Raw genomic sequence first — 20710 nt, 5'->3', positions numbered from 1 at the left:
GAACCACCAGTAACCACTCTCCACCTCCTACGCCCTCATATCTCCATTGGTCAGCCTTGACCTGCATGCTGGTAACTACATATATTTGTGCATTTTTACACGGCAGCAAGCAAAGGTTATTTCAGAGTAAGGCCACTTACAGTCACATTTACATTTCATATGTTCAGCAGTTAGCTGGTGGTCTTGTTCAGAGTGACTTACAATGAGGCCAGCAGCAGAGTGAGCCTTAAGTATCGGACTGTAAGCAGTGAAATCAAAAATAAAGGAGGCGGGAGTCCAAAGCGCCCTGATAACAAACAGGACTGATATTCCCGAGCCACAAGAAGGATTCTGGGTAAAAGATAAGGGGAGGAAAAAAGCTTCAGACACTAAAGGGTTGATACTGCGTTGCTTTTTTCCCACTAAAATATAATAATTTAAATACAGTTCTGAGACTTACTCCCTCTATGGAACATGCTGAGCAACATATAGGTATATATATACATTATTCTTCTTTGTGGCTTGTTTTTCATCTCACACCTCCTCAGCCTCAGTATTGAAAAAATAATCATTACAGGAAAGTTGTTTCATATACAGTCTTGCACATATGCTGCACTGAATTCAATTTAAAACTACAAGTTTTAGCTTTCTGTTTTTGTATCTAGATTGTCATACGTTCATGAAGATGTGAATAAGTTGCAAAAGATGCATTTTGATCTACTCTCCAAATGACGTCACACGGCATGGAAATGTATTTAAGTGACAAATAAACACTCTTTCTTGGTTTTCTTACTCATCAATAGAAGTAAATAATAATTTCAGGGTTTTCTGGACTTACCAAACAAAAAAATCAATGTGATTAAATGACCTTTGGCTTTGGGAAGTTGGACTTAGACAATAAATAAATAAATAAATAAATGAATAAATAAATAAATAAATAAATAAATAAATCAACAAATAGATAAATAGATAGATAAATAAATAAATAAATAAAAAAACAAATAGATAGATAAATAAATAAATAAATAAATAGATACATAGATAAATAAATAAATAAATAAACAAATAGATAAATAGATAGATAAATAAATAAATGAATAAATAAACAAATAGATAAATAGAAAGATAAATAAATACATAAATAAATAAATAAATAAATAAAGAAAGAAAGAAAGAAAGAAATAAAGAAAGAAATAAAGAAGAAATAGGTTAACACTTCAGTTTTCATTTTTGTGGCATGGATTAATTTTATTGAATGTCAGAATAATCAATACAAAAAATAATCTTGAGTTGTAGCCATATGCACTTCTTTTTAACATTTAACATTAGATAAGAAGGCTGTTTGCCATCTAAAAATAGTGTCTTGTGTTTGTATTAGGCTACTTAATTTAATATAGGGTACACTGCACATTAAAGTAAACCCAACTAGTTTTGAACCACAATTTAACATATAAGACTTTTGTTTATTCTCTCACTTTTGAAATGACGCCAGCTGGTTGGCAGCTACGGTCTTAGCATAATAAAGTAAGATCTGCAGAGCACTTAGAAAGACTCTCTGCCTCTGCTATGTCGTTATAATCCAGAGAAGTTTAGGAAGTTAACTGCTTACTTTCTATAAGACTTCAATAACCTTGAAGGTGCAGACAGGCTTACCTGCAGAATTACTGTAAGATATAGGGAAGCTAAACTGAATGAACTTACTGGGCACTGAGCTGAGTGGGAAATAGCCCAATGACTATCAATAACTGGATGTTTTAAACTGTTGTTTTAAATTTATAACGATGCAAAAACAAAGAAAGTCGAGACAACACTTTCAATTTTAGGGGGTGTCATTCTTAGATTTTTCTTATGTAGCAAATATTCAGCTGTAGGTACATGAGTGGTGAGTGGGATTTTTTTTTCCTGGATGATGATGTGTGTGTGTGTGTGTGTGTGTGTGTGTGTGTGTGTGTGTGTGTGTGTGTGTGTGTGTGTTCATGTGTGTCTGTGTGCAACTTAGCACACCTGAATGTGAATCGAGGAACGCTTGCGACTGACGGTGAGTCATCATCGCCATGGTGTTAAGCCGCCCGTTCCCGAGGGAACAGGGTTACCGTCTCTTCACCACTGGGGATTTTTATTTTTACATTTGAAAAGCAAACCAGGGCCCAGCTCACAACAATCCTCCACTCCCTCCCTCTCTCTCTCTCTCTCTCTCTCCCTCTCTCTCTCTCTCTCCTGTCTCTCTCTTCTGTCTCTTTATTTCTCCTCCATGACTGAGCTGAATCACACACACAAACACACACAAACACGGCTAGCTCCGCACACATCTGCTCATTTCAGAGCACCATGTTCTTATCTATGTCTCTGTGATATTCAATATGTTTCAGATATCAAAACATGAACCTATGCAGATGAGATGAAAGGGACAATACCACAAACTCGATAACGGCTTCTGCTCTGTCATTTTCTGCTGAGGAGCACACACTGTAGCTGCAGTCCTGGCGTCTCTGACTGGAGATCTCATACATATAGAATCAAGTTAAGGGAACATTTCTTGAAACTCAGGACTCTGCAACCTGTTTTAAATGCAACAAAAGACGGAAACTATGACAGATCTTCTAAAACTCAAGCTAAAATTAATGTGACAATAGATATCACTCATGGCTGTGTGTTAATCATTGAGCAAGAGAGTAAACACAGTTAGCCTGGTTGAATGTAAAGACTGAAACAGCTGGACTGGCTCTATACAGAGTTAAAAATATAGCTGCCATCACCTCTTACGCTTAGTCTAGTTTTAGTCCATTTGCCAGATTCATCTAAAATAACCATAGACTGTATAATTAATGGACATATTATTCGTGACGTCACCCATTTGTTTCTGACGCGCTGTTTTGAAGCCAATCATCGGCGGGAGCCATATTGGAAATGCTAACTAACTGCTGTTGAGCTAGTGTGAGGTAAAGATGCAGGCTTTGAGCCTCCTCACCAACAGCTACAGTGTTCCCGCCTGTAAATCAAGTCAGCTGTGCCTCTCATAATGGAAAACTTGTAATCTTCAAAATTGCCGCCTTATGTAAAAAAGTTGCCGTGTTATGTAAAAATGTGTATGTGGTTTCCAGTTCTTCTGGAGCCTGCCTCAAGCGAACACTTGAGAAACTGCAGTTTTTAACACTTCCACATTGGCTTCAATTCTCTCGGTCGGAGGTTGCTGCTTGGAAATAACCAGGATATTGAAATCTTACTTATTTGAACAGCAAAATGTATTTGTGTTCCCGTCAAGAGCAAATGTTAAGCTCAATGTTTGAATCTAAGCTTGAAGCCTACTATGTCACTCACTGAGATACTTGGAGGGAGTTTATGTAGCTAACTTCAGTCCTTACTTTTATAAGTATGCATCAGACCTTTTACCAAAGGGCCGGATGTTCTCACACTCTTCTTTTTTTCCTCATGATTCAACAACAAGAGATTCTTGCCCATCCGAGCATGAGTGTTCAGACTGCAACCCCCCCCCCCTCACACTGTAGAAAATGAAGACTTTCAATCTGGAAGCATGGCATGACAAATCCAGCTTCTCATCTCTATTGCAGGTAAAACCTTTACAGTACACATATAGGATCAGGTTCCTCACACTGCTCTAGGAGAGAAGTGCCACGATAGCAATACAATGAAGCACAACTATTGTGATTTCATACAAGCTAAGACATTTTGTCAAGCGTCTATATACAGATATAAACAATAATCAGAGCATTTCTGACACTGTTTACATCTATAACTGTACTGGAAAAGCTTGGTCTACAATAGGAGCCTATAATGCAATCTTTAGAAAGACCTTAACAGCTCTATGTGTGGTGTTGCACTATTGTTAAGTCATCTTGTAAAAAGAGATGACTATTGTTGGAAGATACCAATTTTTCCTCAGACAGCGAAGCACAATGCAGAAATGTTTGACTCATGGGTACTGATTTTTTATCTTTTCAGGTTAACACATTTTCTTTTCTAGGAGGTGTTTAAGAGTATTTTGGGAAATGTCAGAAATCGATAACTTAACTGGAAGTAGAAACAGCAGGTTGTAGCAAAGTGGAAATACCAAATCATGTCTTTTTCAAAGATACACAAACTCCATTTAAGAATGACTCAACAACACAGATTGAGGTAACTGACTGTGAAGGATTTTTCAGGGACACTAGTGCAATGCAGGTTTAAGGATTTTGTAAGGGAAAAATGGTGTCTGTTGTGAAGAACAGAGGACAACTTTGGACACTAGAATGAATGGTGTGTGGAAGGGCAGCAGAATGTAAAAAAAGTTAGAGATAAACACTATAGAAACTTTATAAATGAATACACCTTCAGAGAATGTGCTTAGTAGTATTTCTTGCTTGAAATACAACAACAAAAACCTCTTTGTTAATGCATTCCACTCAAATTCTCCTTAAAAATAACAGCTTTAAAAGAAATCAATAGAATATTCTGCAAAAATAATTAAATTACTTTGGGTTACACGTGCTTTCATTGCATGGATGATGTTTCTGTGGTGGTGTTGTGTTTCAAACATGACTTCTAATCGGACTTACTGTATCTCTTTGGTCCATCTTCCAGGCAGAAGGAGAGTGTGAGAGTGGCGTCCTCCTCAAAAAACTCTGTCGCAAAGGCGTCCCACCACAAACTGTCACTTTCCTATTAAAAGAAAAGAAATCTATCAATAGTGTTTACACAGAAAATAATCTGCAGTATGTCAAACACGCCACTGCAGGTATCCCTTTGTCCTTTAAAACACTGTGGGTTATTTCAGCTTGGAATGAAACTCTCCATTTTCTTCTGTTACTTCATAAGCCAGGTTTCTACTCTTGTGCTGTTGCATTTGTTTACATAAATTCAATATTGATTCATTCTGGTAAGACAAAGATATTGTGACCATTGCCGGCATCTCTACGTGACAAGATAAAAAAGAGCATATTTTTCATATGTATATGAAGTCGGCAGTGAGGGGCAAGTTTTCCATTTATTGGAGATTGTTTTCCTTTTTGCCCTTTCATTAAAATAAATTTTATGAACTTTATTCAAATCACTGCTTTCACATTCAGTTCAGAGAGGTTGCCAACAATCAAGTATGAACCATAAAACAGTCAAATACATTAGAGTTGTGAAACAAGTTATAGAGCCCTCAAAAGACATTACCATAAGAAAGGAGGGATAAGGACAAAGGGCTAACAGCTACAAAAAGAAATAAAAAAACAGTTTAAAAACACAAGTCTATAAGTCAGGTTTCAAACTGTGATCCCAATCCCCTGGATGCTGGTCTAAGCCCCCAGTGCAGGTCGATGTAAAGCCCGTACCTGGTTGCAGCCTTCACTTCCCTTAAGCCTGGACTTCAGGAGAGCCCTGCCTGCGGCTTCTACAAGTCTGAATTATAAGCTGAGGTCCAACACCTTTCTAATTCACTGCTGCATTGACTTTTTAAAACAGGAGAGGAAACCTTTAACTTGTACCTTTAAAGTTCATTGTGACAATTTCATAATCATATTTTATGATGGTAAAGAAATTGCATTTGAATGATTTTATAGATACTCAAAAAAATGTACCTCAACTTCAAACAGAAGTGGCCTTAAAGTAGTAGTATCAAAAGAGAAGCAGTCATAGAAGAAATATCAACAATAGAAGGATAGATGAAGTTGTAAATGTAGTGGTATATAAGGAAATGGTATAAAAAGTGGAAGTATGTAGTGCTAGCAGTAATAAGCAACAGCAGCAACTTCTCATGCAATCTCCTTTGAGAGAAATCCATCTCTGTGAATCTCTTTGTCCTGATATGACTCCTCCAACAGCAGCTTCCTCTCTCCCCCTCCTCACAAAAAAACCCACAACATTGGCAGGACAGTCCCTCTCCCCGTCCCCTCACCCCCCTCACCCCCCTGCCCTCCTGCCTCTATTCCTTGATGACTGACTGATGCTAATTTCCTGCGACAGGTTATGACAGATCACTGACTTTCATTGAGCAGGGCTGAGGGATGGCAAGCACTTTCCAGATGTTGACAATTAGCATTGTCACCATTGAGCAGTGTCAAGCCAAATAAGCAGCGACCGGAGAGCCCCGCAGGTCAAGCTTTTTTTTTTAGAGACATTAAATCTGATACAAAGAGGAAGAGATGGAGTCTCAGTGATGCGGTCTTAACATTCATGATGCATTTCTGGAGATTTGCCCAAAAGTGAAGATTGATTGTTTAGATGTTTTCCTGGTATCAGAAACCTGGACCCTTTTTTTTTTAAGTATCTTAGGGTCTAAATGACTCAGATGTACAACATACTTCGGACTCTGTGTACTAGATCCCTGTTTTTATTGTCTAAAAGCAGTGTGGAGAATGACCCTCACGTGTACAGACAGGAGCTTTTTGTTTACGGCATGAAGTCTCGCTCTGAAATCTCGCAAGAAGTGAGTTGTTGAATGACTGGGGGGGAAACATGGGTCAGGGTTGAAGCGAAAGCTTGTTGTGTTGGGAGTACAGAAAGCCCAGCTTGTCAGGCACCAAAACACAATCTAAAACTGTCATTGGCAGACAAAAGCACTTTTAATGGAACTACTTTGACCTGGCTCGTTTCTCTACTGTCAGCAAAAGAGATCCACTGGAACTATTCCAAAACTATTGAAGCCTAAAGATTCTTTAAATAGATGTTCCCATTGTCATCCATATTTTATGTTTTATGTCCAATGTTTCCTTCAGGATGCAACTTTTGGCTTCCATTTGCTCTGTCTGTTGAAAAAGTAACACAAGCCATCTTTTTTTGAATGAACTGTGCTCCCTTTAAATTGTGAATACTTTCATAATGAATGCATCTTTATTAACAGTATAAACATTCAGTCTATTCATGTAAAAAAAAAAAGGGAATCACTTAAGAGGCAAATTCCAAAATTCTCACATTCAAGAGTCTTGAATATTTTTGTAACAGCAGCAGCATGTTTCAAATATGTGTCATTTGTTTCCTCCAACAAAATTGCTCTAAAAATGTAGCAATCTAACGCAGAGCCAAATGTGTCCACGTTGCAAGTTAACCAGCTAAACTGAAAACAGGATCAAACATCATGTACAGCATTTAGGTGTCAGCTGAAAATTACAACGCTTCAATCAGGTCAATCAGTGTAATTATTAAATGAGAGAAGAGGTCTTAAAATACATCACCCAGCCTTGCAGTACAACAAATGGATTTGTGAATGCATGCCAGAGTGTTCTCCGCGCGTGTGGCGCTGACCAGATGTCCACTGGGAATAATGTCCATGAGCTGTTGTGTCTGTCTGTGTGTGTGCTGCTGACTGACTGTCATATTGTGAAAATCAGCAGGTGTGAAAAGCCAGCATGTGTGTGGGGTCTGTTTGATATGAATACATCGACTTCAGAGAGACGGGCAGAGACAAGAGTGACACACCAGGACAAAACACACCGAAACAGACAGACTCTGGTGCCAATCAGCAGTCAGATTGAGTTCAACTCATAATCCAGGACCTTGAAGGGGCAGGAACTCCCAGATTGACGGTCAAGTTAAACAAACGCACATACACAACACCTCTCTGTGATTGTGCTGTGCAGTTTCTGCAGCGTTGTGGTTTTGATTGCTTCTATACTCCCCTGATCTAGTTTTAATACAACACAAAATAAGAGTAACAAAATGTAGATATCAACATAACTCTTGTGACAAACAGCTGCTGTATTTAGCATGAGAGGATGAGGCTGGCATTGTCCTATTTTTCAGAGTATCAACAAATCCCCTCAAGAGACCGACCAAACAATGCTTTAGTCCATCTCTCAATCAAACCTAGTCAATTTTATTTATATAGACCCATAAAACAACTGACAATTTTCCTCAAGGGGCTTAACAATCAGCACAGCATACACCCTCTATCTTTAGACCCTCAATTCAGATAAAAACATCCCAAAAAAATACCCTGGAGGTAAAAAAAAAAAAGATGAAAAAAGGGTGGGGACAAAATTCAGACGCAGCAACAGAGGAGAAATCCAACCAACAGACTTCAGTTAATCTGGTATGCACAGACCGAGTGTGTCAGATCACAGTAAGTCAGGATGATATTACAGAAAATGTGGAGTATAAAAAATAACTATAAAACTGCTTCTAATTTCTCTGCCACACTCAGTGTGAAATATAAAGATCAATTGTGCAAAAGTCAATTGTAATACATTTTAAAATATATTCATAACTACTAATAACTCAATCTATTCGTTCCATCGTTAATTTTACATGTGAATAATTCCAGTGAAATAACTCCACGTTATACAATGAAGATCTGCTCTTTCCTTTAGTCTTTAATTAAATTATACTCAGTATTTCATATTACTGTGCAAGGCTTGTCTCACTGTAACCTAAGGATAAACTTTTAGAGTGTCCAGATGATTTAATTGATCACTTACACAATCATAATTTGAAGCCATAGAAGACATGTGTCTATAAAAAATATATTTAAAACATCTGGATCAGTCAACATGTGTTAGTGCTTGTTGTGATGTTTACAGCAGCAGGCCAGTGTGTGAGATACTGACCCATAATGAGGCTACCTGTATGCCTATCATAATGAAGCAACATGTCACCCATTGTCACAGCGTGGCTCATTTATGCTTTAGCATCCCTGGCTGATAATGATGTACCTCTGGAACTGATGGTTAAAATATTCAATGATGAATTGAGTGGCGGTAGCTCAAGCACAAGTGAATTTGAGTGATACATTACACCTTATTTGACAACAGCATTATAGGATGCTACAGGTGTATGTATTTAAATTAAATAGAGTAAAAACAATCAGTAAAAACTAAAGAAATTCAGCTAGCAAAGCTTTCTTTTCGTCACACGTCCCAACCAACCGTTAAATACGTTGCAAGACATTGCAGTGCTTTATACTAATGTTTACTAGCATTTCTTGCTAGCTTTACAATGCCTATTTACTTTTAAATATTGAAAAAGCAATGAAAATCACTCACAGTGGCATATTAAAACACAAAAATGACGTTTCACCGAATGTTTTTGACGTTTCTTTCTCCAAACAACATAACCCCTTCAAAATAAAAGCCCCAATCTTCAAACCATTATCAACAACCACACTGACACTGAAATATTATATTTAAAAAGTGTCAAACTTCCTTATTGAATAAGAAGAATGTGCCAAGCAAAACATCCAAGTTTTTGACAAGTGTGGTTACAATGATAAGGCAATATCTGCAGCCATTGCAGGAAATAAAACATGTAGGCTATATTTGTAAAAGTACAATTTTGATGAGCGCACTAAAATGAAAGAGACATCTTCATTACTCTTGCCTGTGTACACCACATCCCCACAGTGCATCAGCGGCCTTTTGACTTTATTTGATTATGATTTTTTTGGGCTCAAAAGTATCCTGATAAAATATTAATATCTAATGCTGTCTTATATTTCCACTCCTCTAAATGTTAGATGGAGATGTTGTAAACAATTACATTTTATTTAAGAGAGCAGAGTTGTATTTGATCTCCAGATTCACAGATCACATATAAGCATACGATAACCTACTATATGAAGTGTTATGGATTGCAGTAAGATAAGATAAGATAAGATACTCCTTTATTCATCCCACAACAGGGAAATTCATGGAGTTATAGCAGCAAAGAAGGAGGTGTACAGTACAAGAATTTCAACAAGAATATATATATTAAAAAAAAAATGTCTATCAGAGACGACAGCTTGGCCATAACTCTCCTGTCAGCCACCACCTCCACAGGGTCCAGGACTGAGCTGGCCTTCTTCACCAGTTAGTTAGGGCTAGTATCAATCTGAGGTAGCTTAAATTAGCTCATCTTCAACCAGATACTGCAATAATACTCTGCAAAACATCTGTACATCAGTCATTTTGATGTAATCAATTGATATTACACAGTTTTCTTTCATTTTAAGTCTTTAACTCGATGTACGTTATTTATGGAATAAAGGACTAACTGAGGATTAGAGTGTTGTGTTACTGTCAAGCCATTTCAGGCCTTGAAACATTACAAAACTTCTTGATTGGATACATTTATTTGTTTCCTGATCAGTTTCCTTATTTTATGGGGCAGTAAATAAATACACAGTATCACAGGCTTTATCCTCTAAGTTCACACATTATATCTCTGTTCTGTCACCCAGCAGAAAACAGAGTTTCATCAGATTGACTCTGTTGAACTTTCTCAGCTGCTGAAACAGGTTAGAGGATTTCATGAAAAAGTGTGATCCCCAATTTGATATAAACTGCCTGGATTTAGAGTTGGAGAGGAATTTTGAAGTGCTGTCATCCTGAGGGCTCCCAGCTCTCTGTTTTATAGACGCTGGTATTCATTAAGCTTCCTCTTACTGTTTTAATGAAAAGTGTTTTAGTTAAGCTCTCACTTCTCTTTTTTTGCAGGATATGGTCTTGCTCAAAATCCCTTATATTCTGTTTCACAGAAGAGGGTTAGTTCACCTCCGACTCATTTTGTAGTGTATCAATGAATTCACTTGTTTCCAAATTTCATTGTTTGACTCACTATTAATTTGAATCCTTTCCTCTCTATGCCCTTATAAATTTGTTGTCAAGAATCTTCCTGAAACTGAATATTTTTTTACCAAATAGTATGTTCTACTAAAACTCACAAAAGTTAATTCTGGCAGCCTACTGATATTTGGCACCCAAAACAAACATGTATTTTACAAGAGCAGAGTTGACAGCAGTGTCAGCGGGCTCCAACTATTGTTGATACCGTTTAGTTTTTGTCTCTGTTGAAAAGCTTCCCACCGAGACAACAGAGAAATCTGACAATAACGAGCACTTTCATGTGACATGAACAGCTGTTATTTCCAACATTCACAACAATTAAGTAAATGACACTTAGAAGTTTTGGTGTCCTTCTCCTGAGTATTTATATTGTAAATTAATATAGATTAAATAGTCTTAATTAATATAGCTAAATGTTGTTCAAAATGCCTCCAGGAACAGTCTATTTAGAATCAGTCACCATTAATCCTTTGAAAATTGAGCTTTTGGGAAGCTTTTGGCCAGTGTCTCGCCAAGTTGTACAACGTGGCTGGCTGAGCTGTGGACCGGCAAGTTTTGGCCTGGATCTAAAGACAGAGGAGAAGCTGGATCAGAGCCAGACGGGCTGGAGAACAGCTAAAGCCTGGCCAGTGGACACAAGCCATATGAATCCTCTGGCTGAAGGCAAACAAGCCCCACTGAAGGCTCATGGGGATGAGGATGTTTGAATTTTGACTACTGCAGGAAATGTTACGAGCTCTGCTTTCATTCTGTCATAGGGTTGCAGGTTGTAGAGTGATCAATGAGACATTTTACTAAGAAATAAAGACATAAATTTGTCTTATAACCAATCAGCCTTTTTTTCTTTTGATTCTCTCAATCCCTCTTCAATTCCATTTCCTTGTCTTCCTCTTTTTTCAGTCCCTCTTTGCAGCTGCTCACTGACAGACAACGTCCTGCCTTCATTTACGCCTGCGGACTCTCTGACGAACCACGTGGCGTGACGATGTTTGTTGTCAAAAGCTACAAATCAGGCCGACTCAGAGGGACCCGAGGTGAACCGACATGGTCGCAGCCGTGACGGCCGTCAGCCGATAAGGCTCTATTGATTCAAACGGATCGCACTTCATCTGGGGGGGATTTATCAATGTGTCAATTGCCCACTAGCCAACCACAAATCACCAGCAATGGCCAGGCCTTGGGGATTTACAGGAAAGCCAGAGGATTGGAGGGACAGCAAAGGGAGGATCCTCAGTAAATAGCAACAGAACTGCGGGTTAAATCCACGCATATAGAAATGTCCATACTGAGAAGGCGGCACAATGTGGAAACCGACAAACACAAAAGGAGCTTTACTGGGTATAAAAAAAAGTGCATATTCCTTTAAAGCCATATATGAATTTAATAATAAAAAAGTCCTTCAGATGTTCTTCGACTGTATGCAAAGTCTTCAATCTTTATATAATGTCTGAGTTCACACAGCCACAGAAAATAAGACTGCAGTTTTCTTCCTCAGCACCATCTTTTTTCAACTGTATATAAACCACCAATATTTCTATGTTTAACATGAACCATTTTCCCAGCAAGCTTTTGTCAGTCCATATTTTTGCTTCCACCCTCTTGTGGCAGAAAAGCCTCCAAGAGTGTAGGCGTGTCTGGGGCCCGACCTTGGAGAATTACCAATGTCTGAAACCCCATTCAGCTCCTGAATAGCACAGAGCCCAGCAGCCTGCATGGTGGGCCAAGGAAGTTTTGCTGTTGTGGAGGATTCAAACAGCCTCAGGTTACTGAGGAACACAACAACTTAACAGAAGCAAAAGACTCTCTGGATGTTTGGAAAGGATCCTTAGCAGTGTAGGTTCTGTTTGAACGAATGATGAGGGCCATTTAATGACGAGACATTTTAAAAGGTGTCTAATGAACAAGATATTTTCTTCACAATGTCACACTTTGAATGACATTTACGCTATTAAGATTTTTTGTGGCTGCTTGTACCTCACAGCTCAAGTAGCAAATGCATTTTCATACCAAATTTTATGTCCAAAATGTGTATTTTACATTTTTAATACAGCTGCTGAAACTTTAACAGACAATGAATCAGATGACTTTGCTGACACTTGTTCATGCTAGTTATTTAAGAAGCAACCAATGATAGCAATTCATCTTTTTGTTGCTATTTACTTCAATATTACTCTGCTGAATGTAAACTGTTGGCTTGTCCAACAAAAAAAAATGAATTGATGACACCAGCTTGGGCCCATTTACTTTGTAGTTATCTGTATTTAGAGGCAAGGCAAGGCAGCTTTATTTGTATAGCGCATTTCATACACGAGGGCAACTCAATGTGCTTTACATTAACACATTAAAAGCATTGGAGACATTCAGACAAGCTTAAAAGAACATAATTAAAATGACAAATATGATAAAACAGAAAAGAAAAGGAAAATTAGAAATATATTAAAAATTACATTAAAATTTTAATTTAAAGTGGGTTAAAATAATCTAAGATAGGAAGGCAGAGGTAAATAAAAACGTCTTAATCTTTGATTTAAAAGAGGTGAGAGTTTGAGCAGACCTACAGCTTTCAGGGAGCTTGTTCCAGATATGTGGTGCATAATGACTAAACGCTGCTTCACCATGTTTCGTTCTGACTCTAGGAACTGAAAGCAGACATGAATCAATTGGAAATAGTCAGTTCCTTTAAAAGGAGAATCAAAAATAAATACTTGATATTATGTTTAGAACCTTTATCTTGAATTCAAAGTTTGTAATCTTTGCCTTTATTTCTGTCTCTCATTTAAAACATTTTGATTGATTTTGTGAAGTTAGCATAGCATCATGGTAGTTGTTGTCTTTATCAATACAAAAATACTTCTAATAATAATTTATTTATATAGCACTTTTCAATACAGGTAACAAAGTGCTTCACAGTGGGCAATAAAAACAAGAAGAGGTGCAAAGCAAAATGGAGCAATAAAAAAATAAAATGAAATAAAAACTCAAAAGCATGCAGGCTTACAAAACAGACCCTTAAAAACTGAGTTAAAATAGATAAAATCACACTGTAAAAGCTTTCCTGTAAAAATGTGTCTTGAGTAATGACCTAAAACAAGGGACTGATTCTGCAAGTCTAGAAAATATCTCTTGATCTTGAGTAGACATGTTCAATGAGGAGGTATTGTACTTAAGTTTAATGCTCAGTACATATAGCTATATTTATTCACATGTAATTTAATGTTTATTCAATATCTAGAAGTTATGTTAGCAAGTGTAAAAAATTCCCTGTCCTCTTTCCTCACTCTTAACATGTTTCCCAAGAAGACAGGCGACTACATGAAATCATAACTTTGAATTAAGTAATGTATTTCACTGGAATGTACTGTAAGGACTATCTGGGTTAGTACAAATACACAAATGAATGTATTTGTCATTGGTCTGGTTGTATGGTCACTTATAAGTATGGTCATACTTAAAAGTGAGCAATATTCCCTTACATGTTCCTCCTGAGATGAAGAGTGTTTAAGGCTGAAATGACTTGAGTCATTTGTACATTTCCTCATCACTGCAGTTTAAATTCTTTGCATTATAAATCTCTCTTAGCCACACAGGTACTGTTTCTACTAAGGGTTCCTAAGGATGACAAAGCACACAAACCGCTCCTTCAGACTAGATGAACAACACCACTTTAATCACGTCAGACTCAGTGCATGCTAATGTTTGCATCAGTGCAGTTTGTCCTCTTGGGCCTTAAGTGTTTTTTTTTTTATAATGCAAACTTCACATGTTGTTGTGTTTGACCACCTTGCAGCCACCAGCCCAGCATTATGCAAATGAAGAGTAAATGAATGCAGCGGGGGAAAAAGTCATTGCCCTTGAACAGCAGCATGCACATTTACCAGGAATGAACTTTCTCTTCATAAATGAAACTGGAGGAAGAAAAAAGCACACTGTTTAACTTTATATCTTCTAATTCACTTTGGCAACTTTCCCACTGTCTCTCTTATTCAAAGTGTCAGAAGTTACAAGCAGCAGCCAGATATCACTATTTGAGCCACTCTATAGATTCGAGGCCAAGGTTAATACCCAGAAGTCATTTGTTTGTTGCTTTTAATGCAGGAAACATGCATGAAGAGCAGCTGCACGACAGGGACTTCCGGCCAAAAGGGTGCCAGATTGAGCCACACAACAGCAACAATGTAAAAGTACTCCTGTTAATCAAAACACAGTGACTGACTGAGAGAAGGGAGACATGCTGAAGGCATCAGCTAGAGTCCTGAAATAAGGGATGCATTATATTCAATTCATTTTACAATTAAAAATTCTTTTTTTTTTCAGTTTGGAAATGTTGATCAGATAAAACTGGCTGGATATGATGGCAAAAATCTTACAGCTTTACTTATTTATTTAACCGTCCAACCATCTGTTATCCATACTCCTAATCCTGCTCAGGGTTGCAGGACATATACTTAATAAAATAAAATAACCTCACGTGTTTACAGATACAACAGACACAGAATCAGCTCTAAAAGGGTCCCAAACAAACTAATAAGAAGTCAATATCAGCAGTGGACACACAGCAGTAGTGCACAGTGTTAATGGACAGGTAACACCATGGTAACACAAGAAGATGCAAGGACAGGAAGGTGAGGATACAGACATACTCCAACTCTTTTCTGCCAGTCAAGCTCGGATCCCGTCTGCTGAGCTGATGAGACTGATGAACAATAAACACAGCACACTTCCTGCCACCAAGACTCTCAATCAATCCTGGGTTTCACTGCATATTCAGATATTATTCAGATTAAGTCAATGTGCTGTGTTCTGTATTACAGTGATCTTCACCTGATCATAGGACTGACCTTACTCGAATCTTTCACTTGTATGTAACACCTAAAAAATGATTTTGAGCATCAGAAATTTTAAAATGTTACTGTCATATGAATTTAAAATGTGCTAGATATAAATACAGGAGCAACATATAATATGTTTTATTCATTTAAATCAACTGATGGGACATAAGGAGAAAGTGGAAAAGAATAACAATAAATATAATATGATGACAGCCAAGGTTCTTTGATAACAAGGTGTCTTTAATAACCTCAACTAAAGCAGAACAGCATGGTACTTTTATGTAGCAGTTACTGTTACTCGTTGTGTTAAAGCCTTGAACACTGCAAAGCTGTGGACATGCGTTTTAGTGATGTAAGAACAAAATGAGAGTCAAACAGCTGATCAGCAAAATGATGAAACTCACAGAAACCAACAGAGAGCCACGGAGGCTTTATGTTGCTGCTGCAGCTAACCTGTAGTACAGTCAGGCAGAGCCCCATCTCTCCTGTGTTCTGTCTTCTATCCTGCTCAATAATGAAACATAATATAACCTTTATTTAAAGAACTAAAGAAAGTGTTGTTTAAAGAAGGATCACCTGTTTTCACCAGGAGTAGAAAAGGGTAAACTCTGACTATGAGTAAAGGTGTTACATGTGGTGAAAGAATATGTTAAAATGTGTTCTAGTAAGTGGGTTAATATGACCACTTCTTGCTGTTGTGATCAAATGTTTCTGAGTGAGAATCCAGTGTCATCTCTTCATATGCGTGTCATCTATCCAAATCTGGTGTTTACATGCACAAGGTGCTAATTGTATCCATAATAGAGTGACACAATAGAGGAAACCCACCTTGTGAAGACAAATATCTTAACTTTTATATTATTTCAGTTTGAAACTATGTTGAACATTAACATTACCTTAAAATTCAGAGTTTCTGCCCCAAAGTTTTAATCCTTTGCCGACCTCAAGTTGCTGTTTTTAGATTCTTCATCTAAAGAATCCATCTCTCTCTTTGTGTCTCTCCCTTTATCCCTCTTTTATGGCCCATCTCCTTGGGGCAGATGGCTGTTCAACATGAGTCTGGTTCTACTTAAGGTTTCTGGGGTTATTCCTTGCCACTGTTGCCAAATGTCACCAATGGCTTACTAATGGAGGATCAATGTTGGGGCTGTAAATAATGTAACTGAGAGTAAGAGTCTAGACCTGATCTTTTGTCAAGTGTCTTGGGCACACTTTAGTTATGGTTTAAGGCTATATTAATAAAGATTGGTTGATTTACTGAATAATTAAATGATTTCAAGGGGTGGACATTTTTTTAATTTAATTGAATTAAAGTCATGTCATTTATTTCTTACTGCAGCAGTGAGTGTTCGATTCTAACCCAGGACCTTACACAGCTCACTGCCTGTCTCTCTGGTTTGCACTGTCATCTGTCCCCATCAAATAAAAGAAGAGGAATAAGAGTATCTTTAGGGAAATGCACTATTTACATTGAAACATTACATTTTACTGGGTAATTCTTTGAAAAACTTAAAAAATGAGTGCAGAGGACTGTCAGTGACCAAATGTTCATGAGAATGGGACAGAGGTGAAGACACAGTGGCCTTGACCTTTAAACTTTAACTAAAAGAAACAGTCAGTTCATCTTTAGGTCAGTGTGAATATTTAAATATTCAGTAATAAAGATGTCCTCCTGAGTGACAAGGACACCTAAGATGCTTCTACAAATTTCCCAAAACAGCAATGTTCAATAAGCTCCAGAGAGCCGCAGTTACATTTAAGAATCTGCAGGTTATACATTGTGTTAATATCTGATGATACACAGTTTTTAAAAAGTGCACACAATCCTTAAGCAGGTCTCAGAGTCTCACTGAAGCAAAGAGTCAACCTGTGACCCCTTTCGGGCTATCTGACCACATCGAGGAGAGAGAACAACAGGACATAAACGGACCACAGGCCCGTCTGTCTCCTCTGTTATCTGAGCGACAGAGCAGCCTGGAAGGAACCGCGGGAAAGAGCCAGGAAAAAGGTGGGTCTATTGTCCAGGCATCCTGCTGGATGTGACTGACGCTCATTGTTTGACTGCAGGCCTTTTTTTTTTTCTTCCTTCTTATGGGAACATCCTCTGAGTGCATCTCATGGACAGTGTGACATTACAGGAGCAACACTGAGGCATGAGACTGCTGTGAGAATATTTGTTACATTAAATACACACATAGGAGGATATTATACTTAAAGCGTGGTTATATGTTATTTTTTTGCAGTGGTTGACCAATATCAGATTTTTAAGAGCCGATACCGATTCAAAGAATAACAGAGCAGGTCAGCCAATGGCCTATTTATACTGATGATATCATGTTGCTTTTTTGCATTTCATTCAATACAACAACTTAAAAATAACAAAATCTATTATTCCATGCACATTACAATCTAGGATTCATGGTTATCGTATCCAGTAGCATGTTTAAGACATATTTTTAATTAATTAATGAATAGACAAACACATTGGGCTATGCAACAGATTTTAGAACATGACTGATGTTTATGTCAGAAGCAATGTTGCATTATTCTCTGCATCATCACAGCACTTCTATTTAACACAAGCCACCAACAGTTTTAGATTTTACATGCTGTCATTTAGGATAGGAAAAACACACATTATCATTAACATAGCTCCACAGCAGCCACACTAAGCACAGGTATTGGCGGTTATTTGAAGAAGCCATAAATCGTCCCAATCGATTAATCGTTCTACCTCTAAATTTGTGTCTCTGCTGAAAAGTTGACGTGGTTATTTGCCATATTTCAGTTAAAATGTGTGTTAAAGCTCTTTCAGAGTATTGTAAGAAATGTGATTCTCAGTTTGCTGATGGAAATATAATTTTCCTATGCATATCTACATACATATCTACAAATTTAAAAATGACTACTTAAAACAATGCTTGATTTTTAGGACAGAATTAAACAGAATCCTGAAGCTGCACTTAAGCAATTTTGAATTTAAAACCTGTATCTGTTTACCGACACAGGCGGAAATCACAAAGTTAAAAAACCAATTAATTTTCCATAGAACTGACTCGTGATTCAAACAAAAAGTTTACAGGTAAGAACCAGGAGGATTCTTGAAACCTCACTCCAGTTTGAAGGTCATCCTATTTGGTGTAAAAAAAAGACAAAAGTCTAAAAACAGTGTGGAGTGATTGGTTAAGGACTCCAATTTACTCCACAGAGCTGTTGATAATGTCTTTTATGCCCACAGATTTGAAACTTCTGATGTTTTGACACTTGTTCTTCTTTGTCCCTGACATATGAAATATGTTTCTGACTTTCAGGTGTTAACTTTTATTTTGTATTTTGTTTTCACAGCTGTGGGGAAGTTTTCAGGTGTGCAACTCAAGGACTCTCAGTGGTGTCACTAGTAATTTATCATATGTGAACTGATACAGGGACTCATTGTCAGGCACCAATTGATCAGCTATGGAGCATTATTACCTGGATTTCTTACTAGAAGAAGAAAGAAAGGTACTTTATTAATCCCCAAGGGGGAAATTCTATTTTTTCACTCATGCTATTTTTGGACATGCTACACATACAGTTTTTTTTTTGGTATATACATACAAATGCACACACATGCAGTGAACATGCTTAGGGAGAGATGTCAGAGTGAGGATACTGCCGTCAACCAGCGCACCCCGAGCAGTTGGGGGTTCGGTGCCTTGCTCAAGGTCACCTCGGCAGTGCCCAGGCAAGTGAACCAGCACCTCTCCAGCCACCAGTCCACTTGCCAAACTTCATCCATACTGGGACTCGAACTGGTTCCCAAGCCAAGTCCCTATGGACTGAGCTTCTGCCACCCAAGAGGAATAAGAGTATCTTTAGGGATCACCTGGCTGTGAAGAATACTTGATTCTGATTGGTCGAAACATCACAACAATACAGAAAATAGTAATTAATTCTCAATAACAGGGGAAACAGTAGGGACATTGATCACTTCATATAAAATCAATCCACAGACAGGAGTCTGGCACATTTCACCTCTGCCTGTTGACACTGTGGCAAAAACGTTAGTTTCTGTCTCACACTGATCTGAAGAGTCAGGACGTAATTATGTTTAAAGCGCTGTAACTGCAAATCTCAGAGGAAGGAGAGCTGAATGAGGCCCAAAATGCAACATAAATATTTCTGCAAAAGTCCCACTCACCTTGTCTAACATTACCTTTAATGGCAACGGTCAGTTTAATATGAATTGTAACAAATATGCAAGCTAATTGTATTACTTGACGATTAATTGAAATGTTTAGTTTGATGTTTATCGTCCTTAATTTAAATTCTGTATATCATAGTTTAGGTCGGATTTTGGTCTCACTTGAGTTCACAGTTTACAGAACATGTAAAAAAATAACAAAAATAACAATAAACTGCTAAATTTTGACTGTTTTCTGAGTGCTTTTTTTTTACCTTTAAACTAGTTGGATAGCTGCATTTAAATTTTGTCTACACAACTCGGAAATTAGTCGCTTCAGAATATCTGTAATCTTGACATCAACAACAGACCAACGTCTGTATAAACAGCCTGAGCAATAATTACTTGGAATAAGACATAATAGTGTTTGTTGAGTTAATCAGGATCCAGTTAAGAGTATACATTAATTAAATAGCAAACTGCATTAAAAGTACGATTTTCTCCTTTCAGCCTGTATTCAATGCTTTCACATTAAAGGGCACATTTGAGAGGAATGAAATGATAAACAGGCAACATCCATTCAGCTAAGCTAACAGTCAGACCACAGTGTTTAAAGGACAAGGCTGCTCTTTACCTTCTTTTCACAACTATCAGCCCGCCTGCTCACCTTTTAGTGCCATTATTCTTTAATTTAGCGAGGGGGTTTGCAGGCAGCGAGTTAACTGAAGGAAGCAGAAGCTAATGGGATTCAGTCCTTTTCACTGACTGTCAGCGTTATGAAAATGTAAAAATGTTTTTGTTTTTAGCTCCGAGCTGCGTTTTTACAAGTCCACAAAAGCAGATGTCTGTTCATTGTCAGTAAGACTGTGAATCATAATAACAACGCATAATCAAGATGTGCTTAATATAGGAATAATAAATAATGCTGTTTAGTCATTCAAGTGAAAAGCAGATGCTATAGACTTATTAAAGACTTTTTTTCCTGCACTCTGTTTGTTCTGTATTTCTGGTGAGTGGGAGGAAGCACACATGATGATTTTTGGTTAAAATGTGTCTGATAATTTGATGAAAAGCACTGTCCAGTCCATGCTTATATCTTGTAAGCTAATTAAAATATTTGCTTTGAAGATTTCCCGTCACTCAGACTGGTTTTAAATAACAGCTAACATGGACGCAGCCTTTTTTACTACACCCAAAACACATTTTACACCCTTTTAATA

General features: G+C 37.5%; 1 protein-coding gene across 2 annotated transcripts in view; it reads right to left on the bottom strand.

The window, feature by feature from the left end:
* The window catches only part of ldb2a (LIM domain binding 2a), a 193449-nt gene that overhangs the window by 73980 nt on the left and 98759 nt on the right, over window positions 1-20710 (bottom strand). For both annotated transcript variants that reach the window (XM_034689736.1, XM_034689737.1), the window contains exon 7: window positions 4533-4635. In XM_034689736.1, coding sequence (XP_034545627.1) covers window positions 4533-4635 — 103 coding nt within the window. The remainder of the gene's footprint in view (window positions 1-4532; window positions 4636-20710) is intronic.

The sequence above is a fragment of the Notolabrus celidotus genome, chromosome 8 (assembly GCF_009762535.1).
Source record: "Notolabrus celidotus isolate fNotCel1 chromosome 8, fNotCel1.pri, whole genome shotgun sequence".
Classification (NCBI taxonomy): Eukaryota; Metazoa; Chordata; class Actinopteri; order Labriformes; family Labridae; genus Notolabrus; species Notolabrus celidotus.
The sequence above is the reverse complement of the archived record's forward strand: the minus strand, read 5'-3'. Positions and strand labels throughout refer to the sequence as shown.